This window comes from Balaenoptera borealis (assembly GCF_965194805.1).
Source record: "Balaenoptera borealis genome assembly, chromosome: 16".
Classification (NCBI taxonomy): domain Eukaryota; kingdom Metazoa; phylum Chordata; class Mammalia; order Artiodactyla; family Balaenopteridae; genus Balaenoptera; species Balaenoptera borealis.
Genome location: NC_138872.1, coordinates 87,789,613 through 87,806,804, shown reverse-complemented (window position 1 = coordinate 87,806,804; position 17,192 = coordinate 87,789,613). Strand labels below are relative to the sequence as shown.

General features: G+C 62.6%; 1 protein-coding gene across 8 annotated transcripts in view; it reads right to left on the bottom strand.

Annotated features, from left to right (window-relative positions):
• The window catches only part of MAD1L1 (mitotic arrest deficient 1 like 1), a 330,462-nt gene that overhangs the window by 18,651 nt on the left and 294,619 nt on the right, over positions 1-17,192 (bottom strand). For all 8 annotated transcript variants that reach the window (XM_082360973.1, XM_082360972.1, XM_082360971.1 and 5 more), the window contains one exon: positions 16,636-16,826. In XM_082360973.1, the coding sequence (XP_082217099.1) occupies positions 16,636-16,826 (191 nt within the window). The remainder of the gene's footprint in view (positions 1-16,635; positions 16,827-17,192) is intronic.

Genomic DNA, 17,192 nt, shown 5'->3' with positions numbered 1-17,192 from the left:
TCCCTGGAGGGTCTGGCGTTCTCCCAGGAGACCATCGGCACCACCAGGATGGAACTCACCAAAGGGGATCAACCTCCCATGAGCAGCGTCGCCAGCCAACCGTCAGAGAAGGCCTGGGGCAGTCAGAGTGGGGGACGAGGGGGAGACCCAGCCTCCCCCTGCGCCTGCAGGACACCTTCAGGGCTTGGCTGACGGGCTGAGGGCCACCTCCTCACCCCGTGGGCAGGAGGATGCGGTGCCTCCTGCCACGTCAGGCCTGGCGCCCGAGATCTAGGATGATCGGTCTGGGCAGGCATGGGCCATGCCCCGCCCCCAGCATCCTCCCCCAGGGCAGCCAGCGGACCAGTCGCTCAGGTGTCCTGACCCCTGCCTCCGGCCTCTCCTCACACCCGCCGGTCACCCCCACGGGGCCCATGCGTTTCCAACAAGCACCTCCCGAGTGCCTGTAGGAGCCCCCGCTGCAGACAGCTCCGGGGGCCTGTCTGGGCAAGGGGGGCGGGGCGGCCGGACTCCAGGATGCCCTGAGGACTCCCTTCTCCCCAACAAGGTCCCTGCAAGGACGACCTCTCCAGCATCAGCTTGTGCCAGGGGCTCTGTCTGCGTGGCTCCGCGTCTCCATCCCAGGCGAGGTGACGGGGGAAGGACAGCTTACTGCCCGGCCCTTGCAGGCGGTACCACGTCCTGAGTGCCTGGCGACGCTTCTGGAGGTGGACGAACCACTCATTTTTTTTTAGTTTATTTTTAAAATTTCTTATTGAAGTATAGTCGATTTACAACGTGTTGGTTTCTGGTGTACGGCAAAGTAATTTAGTTATACGTTTACATATATTCTCTTTCATATTCTTTTCTATTATGGTTTATCACAGGATACTGAATATAGTTCCCTGTGCTCTATAGTAGGACCTTGCTGTTTATTTTAAATACAGTAGTTTGTATCTGCTAATCCCAAATTCCTAATTTATCCCTCACCTACCCCCCTTTCCCCTTTGGTAACCTTAAGTTTGTTTTCTTTGCCCATGCACTGTGAGTCTGTTTCTGTTTCGTAAGTAAGTTCATTTGTATCATATTTTAGATTTCACATATAAGTGATAAATGATATTTGTCTAACTTGTTTCACTTAGTATGATAATCTCGTCCATCCATGTTGCCGCAAATGGCATTATTTCATTCTTTTTTTACAGCTGCGTAGTATTCCATTCTATGTATGTACCACACCTTCTTTATTCATTCATCTGTCGATGGACATTTAGGTTGCTTCCATGTCTTGGCTATTGTAAACAGTGCTGCAGTGAACATTGGGGTGCATGTATCTTTTCAAATTATGGTTTTGTCCCGATATATGCCCAGTAGTGGGACTGCTGGATCATATGGTAGCTCTATTTTTAGCTTTTTAAGGAACCTCCATACTGTTCTCCATGGTGGCTGCACCAATTTACATTCCCACCAACAGTGTAGGAGGGTTCCCTTCTCTCCACACCCTCTTCAGCGTGTATTATTTGTCGACTTTTCGATGATAGCCATTCTGACCGGTGTGAGATGATATACCTCACTGTAGTTTTGGTTTGCATTTCTCTAATAATTAGTGATGCTGAAAATCTTTTCATGTACCTGTTGGTCATCTGTATGTCTTCTTTGGAGAAATGTCTATTTAGGTCTTCTGTCCATTTTTTGACTGGGTTGTTTGTTTTTTTGTTATTGAGTTGTATGAGCTGTTTGTATATTTTGGAAAGTAAGCCCTTGTCAGTCACATCATTTGCAAATATTTTCTCCCAGTCTGTATGTCGTCTTTTCATTTTGTTTATGGTTTCCGTTGCTGTGCAAAAGCTTGTAAGTTTGATTAGGTCCCACTTATTTATTTCTGGTTTTATTTCTACTGCCTTGGGAAACTGATCTAAGAAAACATTGCTACGATTTATGCCACAGAACGTTTTGCCTGTGTTCTAGGAGTTTTATGTTGTCGTATCTTATATTTAAGTCTTTAAGCCATTTTGAGTTTATTTTTCTGTATGGTGTGTTCTAATTTCATTGATTTACATTCAGCTGTCCAACTTTCCCAACACCACTTGCTGAAGGAACTGTCTTTTGTGCATTGTATATTCTTGCCTCCTTTGTCGTAGATTGACCGTAGATGAGTGGGTTTATTCCTTTTCCATTGATCCATATGTCTGTTTTTGTGCCAATACCATGCTGTTTTGATTACTGTAACTTTGTAGTATTGTCTGAAGTCTGGGAGGGTTATGTCTCCAGCTTTGTTCTTTTTTCTCAGGATTGCTTTAGCAATTCTGGGCTTTTTATGGTTCCATATAATTTTTAGGATTTTTTTGTTCTAGTTCTGTGAAAAATACCATGGGTAATTGGATAGGGATCTCATTGAATCTGTGGATGGCTTTGGGTAGTACTGGCTGATCCACTCTTATTCCTCACTGGCCCCTGACCAGTGGACACAGCCCGTCCTGCACAAACATGGCCTCTTACCCAGGCCCCCCAGGTGGGCTCCTGCGCTGATCTAAAGTGCAGCCAGTCAGGCTGCCAGGGAGAGAAAGGAGAGGGAGGCCGAACCAGGAGGAAGAGTGGGAAGGAAGCGCTGGAGAGAAAGGGTGCATCCAGGGGGACAACCAGGCTGGGCCTCATCTTGGGGCTGGGTTGGGTTAGGGGACACCCTGTCCCAGGACACTGGCACCCGGTCAGAAGTGCTAGCTCGGCACCCTCTCAGGCTCCCGGCCAGCAACACAGGGGGGGTCCGGGACCTGCAGGTCTGGGCTCAGAGGAAGGCTCTGGGGCTGGGCTCCTCCTCCTGCCCTGCACCTGCCAGAGGCTGGGGCGTGTCACGGGCGCAGTGTCGGCGCTGGACCCGGCCGCCCGGCACAGCCCAAACCTCCTTCCCTGCTTTACGTTAATTACGACAGAACAAACAATGGTGTTTTCAAAATGCATGTTTCCATGTGATTGTTTTTAATTGGTTGGTTTAACATTTGAAATTTAACTTCAACTTGATTTTCCTCACCATGGGGTTAGGCTGAGGGCTGCGGAAATCATTGCCGGAGCTCCCATCATTAACGGCGGGGGTCCCAGAGCACACGCACCAGGCCCCTGGGTGCCAGAGCTGGCAGGCTGGCATCGGGGCTGTGGCACCGTGGCCCCATCTCACGCTGAGTGGAGAGGGGGCAGGAGTGGCCACAGGGACCTGTCTCTGCAGTCTCCCTCCCAGATCCCAGGCTTCTGAGGGTGCGGGAGGCCGGGTGCCCGCACAGCAGGGCGGGCGGCTACACCCCTGGCCACACCCGCACGCCCCTCCCCGCCGCTCTGGAGCTGTACAGGCGCCAGCCTCAAGGGGGCGGGGGTTCACCCACCTGCTGGCTTAGAGCAGCTCTGGGCGGGTCTGAGCGCCAGCATTCTCAGGTTCTAGAAACTCCTCATGACCCATGCACTGCGATTCAGAAGATGCAGGACAGTGTGTGGCAACGGCTGCTGGCCCAGGTGTCACCTCTGGGAGGTGATGCACGAGATCAGGGCACTGCCGTGTGAGTGGGGACGGAGGGTGACATGTTCTCCAAGGCCGGCAGCCTGGCCCCAAGCCCCCTTGGGCAGCCAATGCTTCTGAGTCTCTGTCCCCTCGTGTGGAACAGGGACGGTCCACCTCAGAGCTTGCTGGGTGGACAGACGAGAAACGCACGCAGAGAGCCTAGCGCTCGGCCAGCCAGGCACGCACTTGACAGCGGGTCCATCGCGGCAGGCGAGACCCACCCCCCGCCCTCCCTGCAGTTCCACCTGCCTTGGACACAGGCCAGAGACACGGACAGCAGCGCCGCGCCTGCACTGTGGCCACTGCGCCCCCTGCGCCCCCGGGAGAGTCGTGCTTCCCCGGCTCAGACCGCCCTGCGCTGGGTCCGCTGCCTGTGGAGCCTTCCTCCCCCGAGACCTCCCCGGCCTTCGAGGCCCGCCCAGCGTCTGCCCCTCCCGTGAGCCTCCCAGGGCCTGCAGACAGCCCATCGCTTCCTTCCGCATCGTCCATCTGTCCATCCACCCACCCACCCACCCAGGACCGACTGAGCGCCTGTTATGGGCCAGGCACTGCTCTGTCCTGGGTGCTGAGGACACAACTGCAAACAAATGGGACAGTTACTGCTCTTGTCGAGCGTCTGTATTCCAGTGGCGTAGACAGAAAATAAACAGGTACGCGATACAACAGCCAAAACACGAAGCAGGGGAGGCCCTGGACAGAGTGATGGCTCCTCTGGACAGGACAGTCACAACAGGCCTGTGCACGAGGCGGCCTCTGAGCAAAGCCCTGGACGAGGCGCTCAGGGACCAGGGAAGGGCGAGGGCACATACAAGGGTCCTGAGGCAGCACACTCGGCGAGTCCAGGAGGAACCTGGCGGCCAGTGAGCCTCGAGCGGAGTGGACGGGAGCATGTGGGAGGAGCTGAGGCTGCAGGAGACGGATGGGGCGGTGCCTGGTTTGCGAGCGTCCTGCCCGGCCCTCCCGAGACCAGCCCGGACTCGCCCCGGCCCCCGGTCCACAGGGTCCACCGGGCCCAGCCCCGAGAGCGAGCATAGGCTTCGCGCTGCGTATAAAGAGATGACGCAGAGGGGCTTCCTCTTTTCAGTCCCAGAGGCCGTGGCGGCCTCGGGCTGACCACCACCTCCCCCGCTCCATCCCGGCTCCTGCCCGGCCTCACTGTCCTGGGGAGTTCGGTGGGGCCCCCAGCCCCAGAGTCTGTGTGTTTCGCCCGCTGTGGCTCTGCACCTGCCGTGGGACAGGCCTTGGAGCCACGCTGGCTTGGCTGCCACTAGCTGTGAGCTGGCTCGCCTTTCCAAACGTGCGAAACCTCGTCTGTGTGACAAAGGAGTCGTGCCACGTCGCAGGCCTTGCTGGGGAGCGAACGAGTGAGCCCACGGCAGGTTTCTAGGTGGCAGGCATCTGTGGATGCCGCCTGCCAGCTCTGTCATTTACTTAATGTTTTTCTTTAAATCAACCATCTTTATCAACTTAAATAGACTTAGCTTGAAAAGAAGCTTTATGTTACCACCGTAACATGAAAACAAACACTCCTTGCTATAAATAGAGCAACTATGAAAATGAATTCAACAGAGACAAAACAGGGACACCGAGCCCTCGTCCACGTCTGGGGTGGGCTGAGCCCGAGGCCCGTCCGCAGGCAGGGGCGGGGATCCAGAGTCAGACACCACGGCCACGCCAGCCCCGGCAGATGCAGGACCAGGGGCGCCACCCTCCCCAGCCCACTGCGGGGAAAGGGAGGCGGGGCAGGAGTTAAGGCACCCAGAGCCCGGCAGCCTGGCCCATCGCCAGGTGGGTGTCAGCAGAGCAGGGAAGAAGGAAGAGGGGCTGGGGAGCCGGTTAAAATCCAGTCAGGGGTCCACAGAGCCCACCGGGAGCAACAAAGGTGAGGGCAGCCAGAGGCCATGCTGAGCCGAGTCGCAACCCTGGCCTCCGCGTGGCTGCTGCAGAGGGGGGACGGGCCAGACGTAGGGGCTGGGGCCCCAGGAAGGGCTCTGGAGGGTCAGACCACAGCAGGGGACCCGCTTTTCTCACTCGTCCAGTAGAGGACAGACCCCTGAGGACGAGGGGCAGGGGTTGCAGGGACCGCACGGCTCAGCCCGGTGCACCTGAATCTGTCACAGACACACGCGAAATGACTCCCTAACTTGGGAAGCTGCCGTGGTCATTGGCAAGCAGACCCTGCTCTCCTAGAACAGGGTCAGCGAAACTATGGTTCGTAGGCCAAACCCGCTGGCTGTTCTGTAAAGGAAGCATCACAGGCACGTGGTCGCGATCCTCGGGTCCACGCCGCCTCCCGCTGCTTGTGCGTGACCTGGGCAGAGCGGAACAGCTGCGACAGAGCCGACGTGGCCTGCAAAGCTGAAAATACTCACAAGCTGGTCCCTCACACACAAAGTTCGTCAACTCTGGCCTGGGACACTCTCCTCGGGAGATCAGCCCCCGCCCACCTGCCCAAACCCTCCTCAAAGCTTCTTCCCTCAGCCGTAAACCTGTCCCAGACCCCTGCCGACCCTGGGGATTTTAAACATCTGTCTTTATCTAAGAATTTCTGACCCTAAAACCAAACCCCCTCTCCCAGCGTAAGGGGAAGCCCAGCCCCCAACACGGCCCTGGCCCTGGGGAAGCTGGGTGTGTGCCAGCCCCACTGCCCGGGGGACCAGCACCCGGTCCAGGTGCCTCACCCCCCGAACCCCGGGGCTCCGGTTCACAGGTGAGCTACCAGCCGCACCTGGTCACCTCCCTTCTCCGAGCCCCTGGGGCCCTGCCGTGTCCGCAGGACGGAGGTGCATGCCGAGGCTCAGCTCCACGGCCACTCGCCGGGGGGTCTCCGCCCGTCTTTGGTGGGCGCTCTGTGCGCCTCGCACCGACGATCACAAGAGAGACCTTGCGGAAAAGAGAAGCCACTAGAGCCCAGACCAGGAGTCCTGTCGCCGCTCCTCCCACGGGTGACGGCAGGACCACTTTCCATCCGCCAGCCTGGGGCCCAAGGCCGAGGCTCCACGTGGCTGGGGGGACGAAGCCGTCCCCGTGTCTCAGTGAAGCCAGAGGGGAGAGCCGTGACTGGGCGGGCCTGAGGGGCAGGGCTGGCCAGGGGGGCCCGCTCCACCTGGGCCCCCACCCTGGACCTGGCACGCGTGCCTCCTGACCCCAGCGGGGGCAGCCCACACGCAGACCCCCCGGAGGCCCTCTGAGACCCTAGCTCCCCGAGGGGGCTCCCCCCGGGCCCTGCACAGCGTCCTGTCCCCTGTGCCACAGCTGTGCCCCCAAGACGGACAGCAGAGGCCGGCCCGGCCCTCAGCTCTGCGGCGCCCGTACCAGCGGCCGTGCTGTGCCCGGTCTCAGGACACATCCCCCACTCCAGCCCCACGCTCCCTTCGGTCTCCTTGGAAAAAAGTGCTTTAACATTATTTACAACAGTGGCGCACCGGAGGAGGGGCCGGCCAGGAAGGGGAGTCTCTGTACGGCCCAGGAGGAGCTGCGAGGCTGAAGAAGGCCGTTCCGTTAACGTCGCCACCTCACCGAGGAGGCCGGTCCTCCTGGCAACCAGGGGCTGCTCATACGGGCTCCCGGAGGGGTGCCTTCCACAGACTCTGACGTGAACTAATCAAGTCCGCACAGCGCATCAGGACTGGCTGCCCCGGAGACTCGGCGTCCACACCGAGGACGGCCACGGCGAGACACGCAAAGGCGCCGTCTCACAGCGGTGCTCCTGCCTGCGCCTGGCCCGGGCCCTCTGGCTTCGGCTCGGAAGCAGAGGCCCAACCCCAGGGAAGAGCAGGTGGTCCTGCGCTGGGGTCTTGGTGGCTCCATGGGCTGGAATAATGGCACCCAGTGACCCTGTAGGGCCTCGGGATCGGGGTCCAGTCCAGCAGCGGATGGCGCCAGCCCCGGGGTCCTTACAGGCTGGCAGAGGTGCCTGTGAGCTGGCAGGCCCTCTCCAGGCTGATGGCCCCGAGCCAGGTGTCCCTGTGACCAGGGAAGGATGACTGCCCTGGGCCTGGGGAAGGAGCTGGTCCGAGGGTCTCTTGAGCCAAGTTCTGGGTGAGGCGGGGGTGTGGGTGGGGACGAGGTGAGGCCTGGTGCCTGGAGGGAATGGGTGGGGTGATGGGCTGGCGGGGGATGCGGGGGGGGGGCGCAGGAACTGGCCGAGGGTCTGGTGCGTGTGAAGGATTCGGGCAAAGCCCCCTAGGGGCCATCTTCGAGGACAAGGAGGCAACCGGCTCTCTGGGGTGGGGCTGGGGGGCGTTTCTCGGTGGGGCCCCCTGCTGCTGAGAGGTTTCTGGTTTGAGGGGTCACTAAAGCCCAATGAGGGGCCCAGGCCCAGCAAACACCGAGCTGACCTTTGCTACCCTCCCCCCACGGGGCGCTGGGTCTCCCCTTCAGGCTCTGATCTCTCCAGGCCTAGAGAATCAAAGTCACCAGCTTCATAGACGTGAACAGACTTGTATGACCATCGAATACACACTGATGAAACAAGGGAGGTGCTGCATACAGTTGCGGGCTGGACCACACTCCTTCAAATTCATGTGTTGAGGGCCCCCCCGGCCAAGCGACTGTATCTGGAGACAGGACCCTTAATGAGGTAATGAAGGTAAAATGAGGCCATCAGGATGGGGCTCTGATCCAAGAGGACTGGCGTCCTTACGAGAAGAGGAGACACAGAGGGCTCTCTGCACCCCACCTCTGCCGCCCCCCAGTGCGTGCACAAGGAATCCACATGAGGACACACAGAGAAGGTGACCATCTGCGAGCCTGGAACGACCTGATGGCACTGGTCTCGGACGTCCAGGCTCCAGACTGCCGTCCGAGCCACTGGTCTGTGGCGTGGTCTACGGCGGCCCAAGCTGACCCACACAGCAGTGTCCATCACGTGGTCTTACCTTGGAAAAGCCCACATCTTCCTCCCCCATGGCCACGACACTTCTGAGAAGGAGAGGGGCCTGTGACCTCTGCCCAGGACCCACGCGTGAGACTGACAGCGTTCCCTGCACACTTGAGTTTGACGGATCTTCTACAGCTGCTTTCATAACTAGGAAGCCGCACATACCTGTGAGCCTGTGTCTCGTTGACAGGTAAGTGGGGGCAGTGAGAAAGGCAACGTGGGCCCCAGGCCTGCTCAGGGCCCTTGGGCATCCCGAACCAGGGCCTGGGTCTGACAGCTCCCCATGCTTGCCGGACGCCCTCCCCACGTGCACCGCCCTCCCCGCCCCCACTAGGACCAGCTGGAAGAGGGTTTGCCGCTGCAACTGCAGGGCCAGGGCAAGGCTCACGGACTGCGTGCTCCACTCACCACCTCCCCACATTCACTTCCGAATGTCAAATCAAGCCCTCGACTCCCTATTCTTAAAAACTCCCGAATGAGTTTGCACCGCTCTCGGGACAAAGAGCCAACGCTGCTGAAACTTCCAGGCTGCGGCCCTCACCAGCCTTCCCTTAGACCAGGCTCCTCTGCAACCCCTGGGGTTCAGTCCCATGGCCTTGCTTCAGTCCTGAGGCTGCCCAGGCCTCCTGGACCACAGGGCCTTTGCACGAGATGATGGAACTGAAACCAGCTCTTCCACACTGCCTCACACTGCCAGGGGCCCAGGGATACAGGAAGGAAACGGTACATTTTCTTGGGGAGACGCTGTCATGTAGTCCAACCCTGGTCAGGCTCCTCCCGACCGCCTCCAGTGAGCCCGAACACAGCACTCCCTCTACGCCAAGTCGGCCGACTCTTTTTTTTTCTGATAAATTTATTTATTTATTTTCGGCTGCTTTGGGTCTTCATTGCTGCGTGCGGGCTTTCTTTAGTTGCGGCGCACAGGCTTCTCATTGAGGTGGCTTCTCTTGTTGCAGAGCATGCGCTCTAGGCGAGCAGGCTTCAGTAGTTGTGGCTCGCGGGCTCAGTAGTTGTGGCTCGCGGGCTCTAGAGCACAGACTCAGTAGTTGTGGCCCACAGACTTAGCTGCTCTGTGGCATGTGGGATCTTCCTGGACCAGGGCTGGAACCCATGTCTCCTGAATTGGCAGGTGGATTCTTAACCACTGTGCCACCAGGGAAGCCCGTCGGCCGGTTCTTTATCCGTCTTTGTCAACTTTCATCCCGACGTCGCCAGCCTCTCCTTGCCCTGTGCTGAGGGCCGTGCCCTGGGATCCCCACGGCTCCCGGACCTAACTCCAGACCCCCCCCACAAGCCCACCCCGCTCCACAGAAGGGCCCGGCAAACACGGGCAGCAGCAGCTCTGCTGGGGGGCCCTCCGGATAAAGCCGAGCCCTGGCTCTCACCCTCCTCCCAGGAGGCAGGTGTGTCCGGGCAGATGGGACGGGGCCAGAGCAATCTGTGTGGCCCCTCCAACATCCTGAGGCACTGCAACACCCGCCCAGCCAGATTCGAGAGGCTCTCAAGTCAGCATGCGTTCCGAGCAACGCACTTGAAATTCAGCGGAGCCAAGACAGGCAAGTTCAAATTACAGTGTCTACCTAGAGCGCATTGTTACAGCAGGAGCCTGGAGGCCCCACAAGTCGGCTCCTTCAGACAGGAGTCCGTGAACGGTCCCGACCGCCTGTCAGGGAAGAAAGCCAAGGAGAAAGGACGCTGTCTGCCCGGCCGGCCCCCTGGCGCAGCCTGTCAGCCCCCCACTTCCTGGCGGGGCCGGCTCGCCGTCCTCTCTGAGCCAGGCCCCGGCTGACCGCACAGCGGCACTGGCCGGCGGCGCGGAGACCAGAGCTGGGCCGCTGCAAGGCCCCGCGCCCTCCCACCAGGCCTGTCAAAGGGGACACGGTCCCTAGGCAGTCTGTGACCGGGCCCAGGTAGGAGTGGAGGTTTCGTCCGTGAACCATGCCACGTGGGCAATGGGAAAACCGCATCCAGACAACCGGGTTATCGGCCCTCCTTCCCGGGGCAGCCGTTCTGGGAGCCCCAGGGCTTTCTGAGTCCGGGGGCCGCTGTCCAGCTCCTCGCCAGCTGGGGGCCTGGAGGCTCGCTGCAGCCCAGGAGGGGACGGCTCCCAGGCTGCCTCCCGGGCTGAGCCGGGTGGGAAGGGACCTGCACGACCGGGTCACAGTCAGGTCGGGTCTACGGATGGATGAGGATGAGGAGGCGGAGGCAGAGGCCGAGGGCCCTGAAGCCAGCATCTCCCGCTTCAAAAACAAAAGAAGACAAAGCAAACCCCCCTTTCCCTGTCCCGCAGACAACTCAGAACAGACACTCCAACTCGAGTTCCTGGACTCTTGGCGTGGAGTGACCGGGGCCACTGCCCTCCCGGGAGGTCTGCCTCCTCGTCCGTAAGGTGAAGGGGAGACCAGTTAAGTCTGAGCACCTGGAGGCCTGATTGTTCTATGAACATGGAGGTGAACCACGGAGGGCGGGGAGGTTGGGCAAGACCGCATCCCAGGCCTGACGCGGGCAGGGCTACAGCCAAACAACACCCGACGGCCTCCCGGCCCAGCAGCTGGCCCGAGGTCGCCGGCCACCGGCACTGCAAGCCTCGCCCCTCACGAGCACCTCCTGGGAGACCAGGACCCTTGGCCGAGGGGCTGCTGGGATTTAAACCCAGGGTTGGCTTGACCCTGCTGGCTGTCTCCACCCTGGGGTGGGTCTGGTGGGCCGGGGGGAGAGCTGCGGGACATGGCTCTCCTCAGCGAATGGACCCGCCAGCAGCTGCCGGGCAGGGGAGGGCCGCCTGCCCCACTCGCCTGCCTGCCCGCTGGAGCCCACCGCCCCCCCCAGACCCAAGCCCCTGCCTCGGCGCCCACCAGGGGCAGCGTGGGGCTGGGAGCCCAGCCAGCACCCAGCCCCGGGCGGCCCGGAAGTCACCCACACCTGCATCTCACCTGCCTGCTCCTCGGCCCCATCACAGGTGACCTGTATTCAATTACAAGATGTCACCAGATCCTAGAGCACCTCAGGGAGTGGCCTGGGGGTTGGAATGGCCAGGCCCAGGCCTCCCGCCGGCTTGGGGTCCAACAGGTCTGAGCCGCTGGGGCTGAAGTCCTTGTGGGGACACGGGTGCCCGCGGAGCCACCCTCCTCCCGCCTCCTTCCCGGGGTCATCTCGGCGCTCGTGCACGGACGGGGGGTGGGGGGGTGTCACTGCATCAGTTGCTGCTCCCAATGCCTGACCTCCGTCAAACCACAGACTCCAAGCCAGGGTCTTGGGACAGACGGCAGAACGGAGATGGGGAAGGACCTCCCTGCCCAGCCTCAGCGAGGGGGGGTCCCGGCTTCGGACCAGCCCCTCTCCCAATACAAAGGCCCCAACCTGTGGATGAAGCTTCCAGGAAGCCACCTGCCAAGGAACCGGCCCCAGGGGCCAGTCCCCTGCTCCACGAGGGGCTGCCTGCCACCTGCTCGCCGCCCGGACCCGGCTGGTCGGCCCCGCTCAGCCACCGGGAGGCCGGGGCCACGGTGCCCCATCACAGGCCCTCTGCTCTCAGCTCGCCCCAAGGAGCCGCTGTCCCAACTCTCTGCCGTGCAGGAAGAGGAAGAAAGCATAACGCCAGCCTCCAAGTCCCAACCTGCGGCTGCGAGCGCTGGGCAGCGGAGGCCAGGTGTCCTCGGACAGGGAGGAGCCCCAGCGACGTGCGGCCGCTACAGCGTCCAGAGGCCTCGCGTGGGGGGCGGGGTCCCGGTCAGCACCTGCCGAGGGGAGGCCGGGGGCCGTGAGGGGTCCCTGCTCCTCTGAGCCCCTGCGACCTCCCACCTCCAGCCAAGAGCTGTCGCCACGGCAGCTCCGAGGCGCCCCTCCCGCTGACCTGCTCCGGCCCCAGACCTGCGCCCGGGGACCGGGCGACTCTCTCCGTGGAGGCACAGGTCGGGGCCGAAGACACCCGGGAGGCCCCTGCCGCCCCCCAGTTTCCCTCCTCCTGACGTCGCCTCCATGGGGCTGCCCTCTCGGCCCTCCCGCCCTGCCCCGGGAGCTCAGGAGGCTGGTGGCCTGTGTCCAGCAGGCAGGACGCTGAGGGCAGGGGTTTGTCCCCGTGCCCGGTGCCAGGGCAGGGCCCACGGGGTGCGGGGCCCCCTAAGCCAGGATGGCGGAAGGGGTCTGCTCCCTGCGTGGTGAGGGCAGGCCCGCAAACGCGCTCCGCTCGTCCCCAGCCGCTTCAAAAGGAAGGAGCAGGCGGCCGGAAGCTCACGCCCACGTCCAGAGGCAGCAGGTGGCCCGCGTCCGCTTGCCCCCGGCAGGGCCGCCTGAGTAAGGGGAGCCGGGGACGCTCAAGGGAGCCTGCACGCCTGGCCCCTTCCAGGGCGGGCAGCGGGGCCACGGGGGGGCTCAGCCTGAGCCTCTGGACGACTTTGGGACGGACCCGGCTCTGCCCGTCCTCAGGGCCCAGCAAGCAGGGACGCGCTGGAGGAGGTTGTGAGGGGCAGGGCCTCGGGTCTGCGTGGGCCCCAGTCCCCTCCGCCTCAGGCCACCACCTCCCGGGGCCCCGCGGGGCAGGCAAAGATCCCAGCAGCGGGATCAGGATCTCTGCCGGTCTGTCCGGACGGGGAAAGCTCTGGGTGCGAGGTGGGTGGGGCTGACACACGGCCTGGGGGCTGCCCGGCTCCTGGGGGGTCGGAACCCTCCCAGCCGCCTCCCTGATGCCTGTACTTCGCAGCCTCGGAAACCTGCCCGGGGACTCCCCCCCTCGGCGCTGTATTTTGATTTCTCAGGAGCGGGCGCCTGTGGGGCCCCCCAGGAGGTGCACTGACCCGGGCACAACCGGACGGAGGCAGAAGGGGAAGGTGCACGTGTCTGAGCGCCGGGTCCCCTACACACACGTCCACACGCCCTGGCGGCACACGGATGAAGCCACGTGAAGGTGCCACAGCTCGGTGGCTCTGGCCCAGAGTCCAGCGCCGCCCCATGACCTGACGGGGCGTCCTCACAGCCATGCCCCAAAAGTCATCTCCATCCGGCAGACACTGACCACTGCCAGTCCTGGGCCACACCAGACGCAGAGGGGGCCGAGGGCCAGGCCCTGAGGTGGCCGCACGCAGGAGCAGACACACCGCCCAGGATGACCCACAGCAGAATGAGAGGAGGGGCCGCTCGCTGGGGCAGGCTCTCCGGCCTCACGCTCACCCTGCCCCCTGCTCCTGGGCCCTCGTGAACCTGCCGCCCACTCCGGACCCGGGGCCAGGCCCCGAACAAGACCAGCTCCCTGGCAGGTGCTGGGAGTGGCCGGGCCCCGAGGATGGGCTCTCATCGGGGCCAGGCTGGGAGGACGAAGGGACCCAGGGCGGCTTCTGCTTCTCCGGGAGGCCGCGCCCAAGCTGGGCTGTGAGGGTCGGAGGGAACCCCTAAGCCGCGGGCCGAATCCAGCTCCCGGCCTGCTTCTGCACCACCTGCGAGCTTGCGTGTTTAAGTGGCTGAAAAAGTTTTTAAAGCTGTTTACGGCAGCTTTACCCGTAATTGCTAACACCTGGAAACGACCAAGATAAGATGTCCTTCGGCAGGTGATGTATAAATGAACTGTGGTCTGTCCAGACAGTGGAAAATTACTGAGTGAAAAAGAAATCAGTCATCAAGTCAAGAAAAGACCTTGGAGGCGCCTCAAGTGCGAATCACTAAGGAAAGAAGCCAGTCTGAGCAGGCCACAGGCTGTGTACCTCCACTACATTCTGGAAAAGGCAAAACCATGGAGACAGTGAGAGACCACGGTGCTGGGGCTGTTTAGGGTGTGAAAGTGTTCTGTGGGACGTGACAGCTCGCATTTGTCAAAAGCCGCAGAACCGTACAACACGAGGTGAACCACGGACTCTACAGTTATAACACACCAGTACTGGTTCATTACTTCTAACAAAGGCACCCCCCCTCGTGGAGGGCCCAGGGACCCAGCTCTGCTCCCCACCTCCCCTCCACATGGGCGGGTGCACGTGCACAGGGAAGGGGTCACCTCCCCGCCGGGTCCCTGGGCCCCGGTCCTGTCGGTGTCCCAGAGAGCAGGGCCCCGCCTGGGCCTCTCTGGACTCACGGCCGTGACTCTGGGTGACGGTGCCCGCGGGAAGGTGCTCCAGCCTCGGGGACCTCCTGACGTGGTGCCACGTCTGCACCGGTTACGGCTCTGGGCTGTGAGCGGAGGGAGTGCCCGTCCCTGGACACCAGCGGTCGGCAGGGCCTCGACAGCGGCTCAGAGCCGCAGGTCAGCACAGGCACAGCAGGGCCCCAGGGGCACTGGCGCCCTCACGCGAGCCGGACCTCGTGGGGGCCACGACCCACAGGACCAGCCCCGTGGGGAAAGCGTGTGCCCATTCCCTGAGGGGGACACCAAGTCGGGGGCAGTCACTTGCCGAAGCCCGGCCTCCATGCCCGCAGCCCTCACTGCGGCGGGAGTCGAGCCAGGCTCGGGTCTCGGGACACTCGGGGGAGTAAGTCTAGGACTGGCGAGGAGCGGGGTGGTGGCCCGGCCACACCGTGCATTCACAGGGTTACGGGTTTCTGTGTGCCCCCGCAAGAGGACGTCACCGCATCCCCGGTTTACAGATTTGGAAACTCCGGCTCAGCAGTTAAGACAGGCACAGTGGCCACACCGGCCTCGAGCTCGGTGTGACAGATTCTAGAATCTGTGTCCGGCATCTTGCCTGTCACCCGAGTCCAATCCTGCAAGGCCCTGGGTTAGGCTGGGCCCCGAGGAAGGCCAGGCAGGGAGGAGAGGGGCGGCCGGCAAACGCGACTGCTCGCCGGGCACCGCAAGCTCAGAGCTGTGCCCTGTGGCCGTTCGTACGGTCAGTCTCCTCTTTCTGGCCATGGGGTGCTCTCCTTCCCCGGGGCTTTAGAGGGGAGGGGAGGAAAATTCCTGTGAACCACAGCAGACAGGACGGCAGGGAGGAGAAGCAAGGCCATGAACACGGCCTGCCCACACATGGAGCTTCCGGAAACTCCCATCCACCTGCTCAGCTCAAGAGGCGCCCTGGCTGCCAGCTCACGCGGGACAATCCTTCCAGGAACACTCTGAAGGCTCCAGCCCCATTCCGCGGGGGGAGCAGGTAGGAAGGGGGCCAGGCCCTGCGGGAAAAAGCTGGAGCTGAGTTCCTGCCTTTCCTTGAATGGAACGGCACCGGCAGGCGGCTCCCACCCACGCGGCAGCAGGGGCCGGGCCGCATCTCCCGGAGCAGAGCCCGGGGGCTGAGCCCAAACCCTCCATCACCCCGGCACACACCTGCGGGCCCTCACCTGCAGCAGCACGCAGCTATTTCTAACTCTGCCTTCAACCCTCCTCCTGCCTGAAAAACCACCTTTGGGAAAATAAAGTCAACCGCCATGACCTGAGAGCCTTCCCCAGCCCGATCCGCGGCCACGGGAACCTGTGCGCCAGCCTCAGGTGGCAGGGCCGGGACGCAGCGTGGGGCCGGCCTCTGCTCCTGCCAGCTCAGCCGAGACCCTTCCACGGAGGCTCGGCTCTCCAGGGAAGCCCTTCTGAGCCCTGGGGCCAGGGTGGCAAGGGCCGCGAGTCCCACAGAGTCCAGTGAGCTGGCCAAGGGGGGTCACAGCTACCACAGGCCGAGGCGGCTCAGCGCCCCTCCCCTCCCCCACGGGCTGCTGGCACGCTGCACGGTGAGGCCGGTCTGCCCTGTCTACCTTCTCTTTGGCTCGCTCCCCGTCCTCGGCTCACTCTGCACCTGCCCTGAGCCGGCGGGCGTGCAGCAGCCGTGGGCAGTGTGCTTCCCGTCTGGGGCTCAGTGCTCTCGGGGACCCGCAAGTAGAGATGCCCGTGATCTGCTGAGGGTTCCCGCCAGCAGGTGCGACAGCTCCAAACCCATCCTCTCAGCCCCAGCAAGCTCTCCCCGGGGCCCCCCAGCCTGACGGCCCTCGGCCGCAGGAGCGGCACAGGCTCGGCAGCTCTGCTCCCTCGGCCTGTCCGCCGTCGTCCGGCTGCGTGCCTGGCAGCGCTGGGGGCACCTCCCTGGCCCGATCCTGACTTTCACCCCGTTACTCAGCCCTCCCGCGGGCACTCCTGAAGGTGGAGCCCCCGCCCTGCTGCCCCCAAGGGATGGGGCCAACGCCAAGGGAGGAGGGCCATGAGGGGCCTGGGGGCGGACGCCTCCTGCAGGGGTCAGGGCTGCGGTGCCAAGCTCGGGGAGGCCGGCTGCCCGTCGGGGGGACAGTCGACGTCCTGTGTGCACGGCTGTGTGTAGCTGCGTCCTACCTTGAAGATGAGGCAGTCGGTCTTGCGCTCGGCGTACATGGAGGTCAGCCGGTACTGGTTCTCCGTGGTGATGTCCACCTGGTAGCCCGTCAGTGTGTAGCACACCTTCCGGAACTCCTGGATCTTGGTCTGGAAGACCTCCTTCAGCCGCTGGTTCTTCAGCTCCGCGCTCTCCACCTGCTTCTTCAGCTCTGAGGGGGAAGAGAGAGGCATTCAGCTCCCCAGCCAGTCTCGGAAGGACAGACACAGAGCGGCAGAGGGCGCCGGCTGAGGGGCGAGGAGGCCGCACGCGGCTCCTGACGGGGAGGACAAGCCGGGAAGCAGCCTGGGCTCACCCCTCTCCTCCAGGCAGGGGCACAGATGGGGACCCTCGATCCGAGACTGCAGCCCTGGGTCCGCCCGCACCAACCAGAGGAGTCGACAAACGCTTCCCCGTCTGCAGCCAAGTCCTTGCCGGGGCTGGTGTCCACCGCACAGCCAGCTGAGAGGCAGCGGGGCGGGGGGGCCGCGAGAGCGGAGGTCATCTGGAGATGTGGACCACGCTGCCTGGGGTTCCC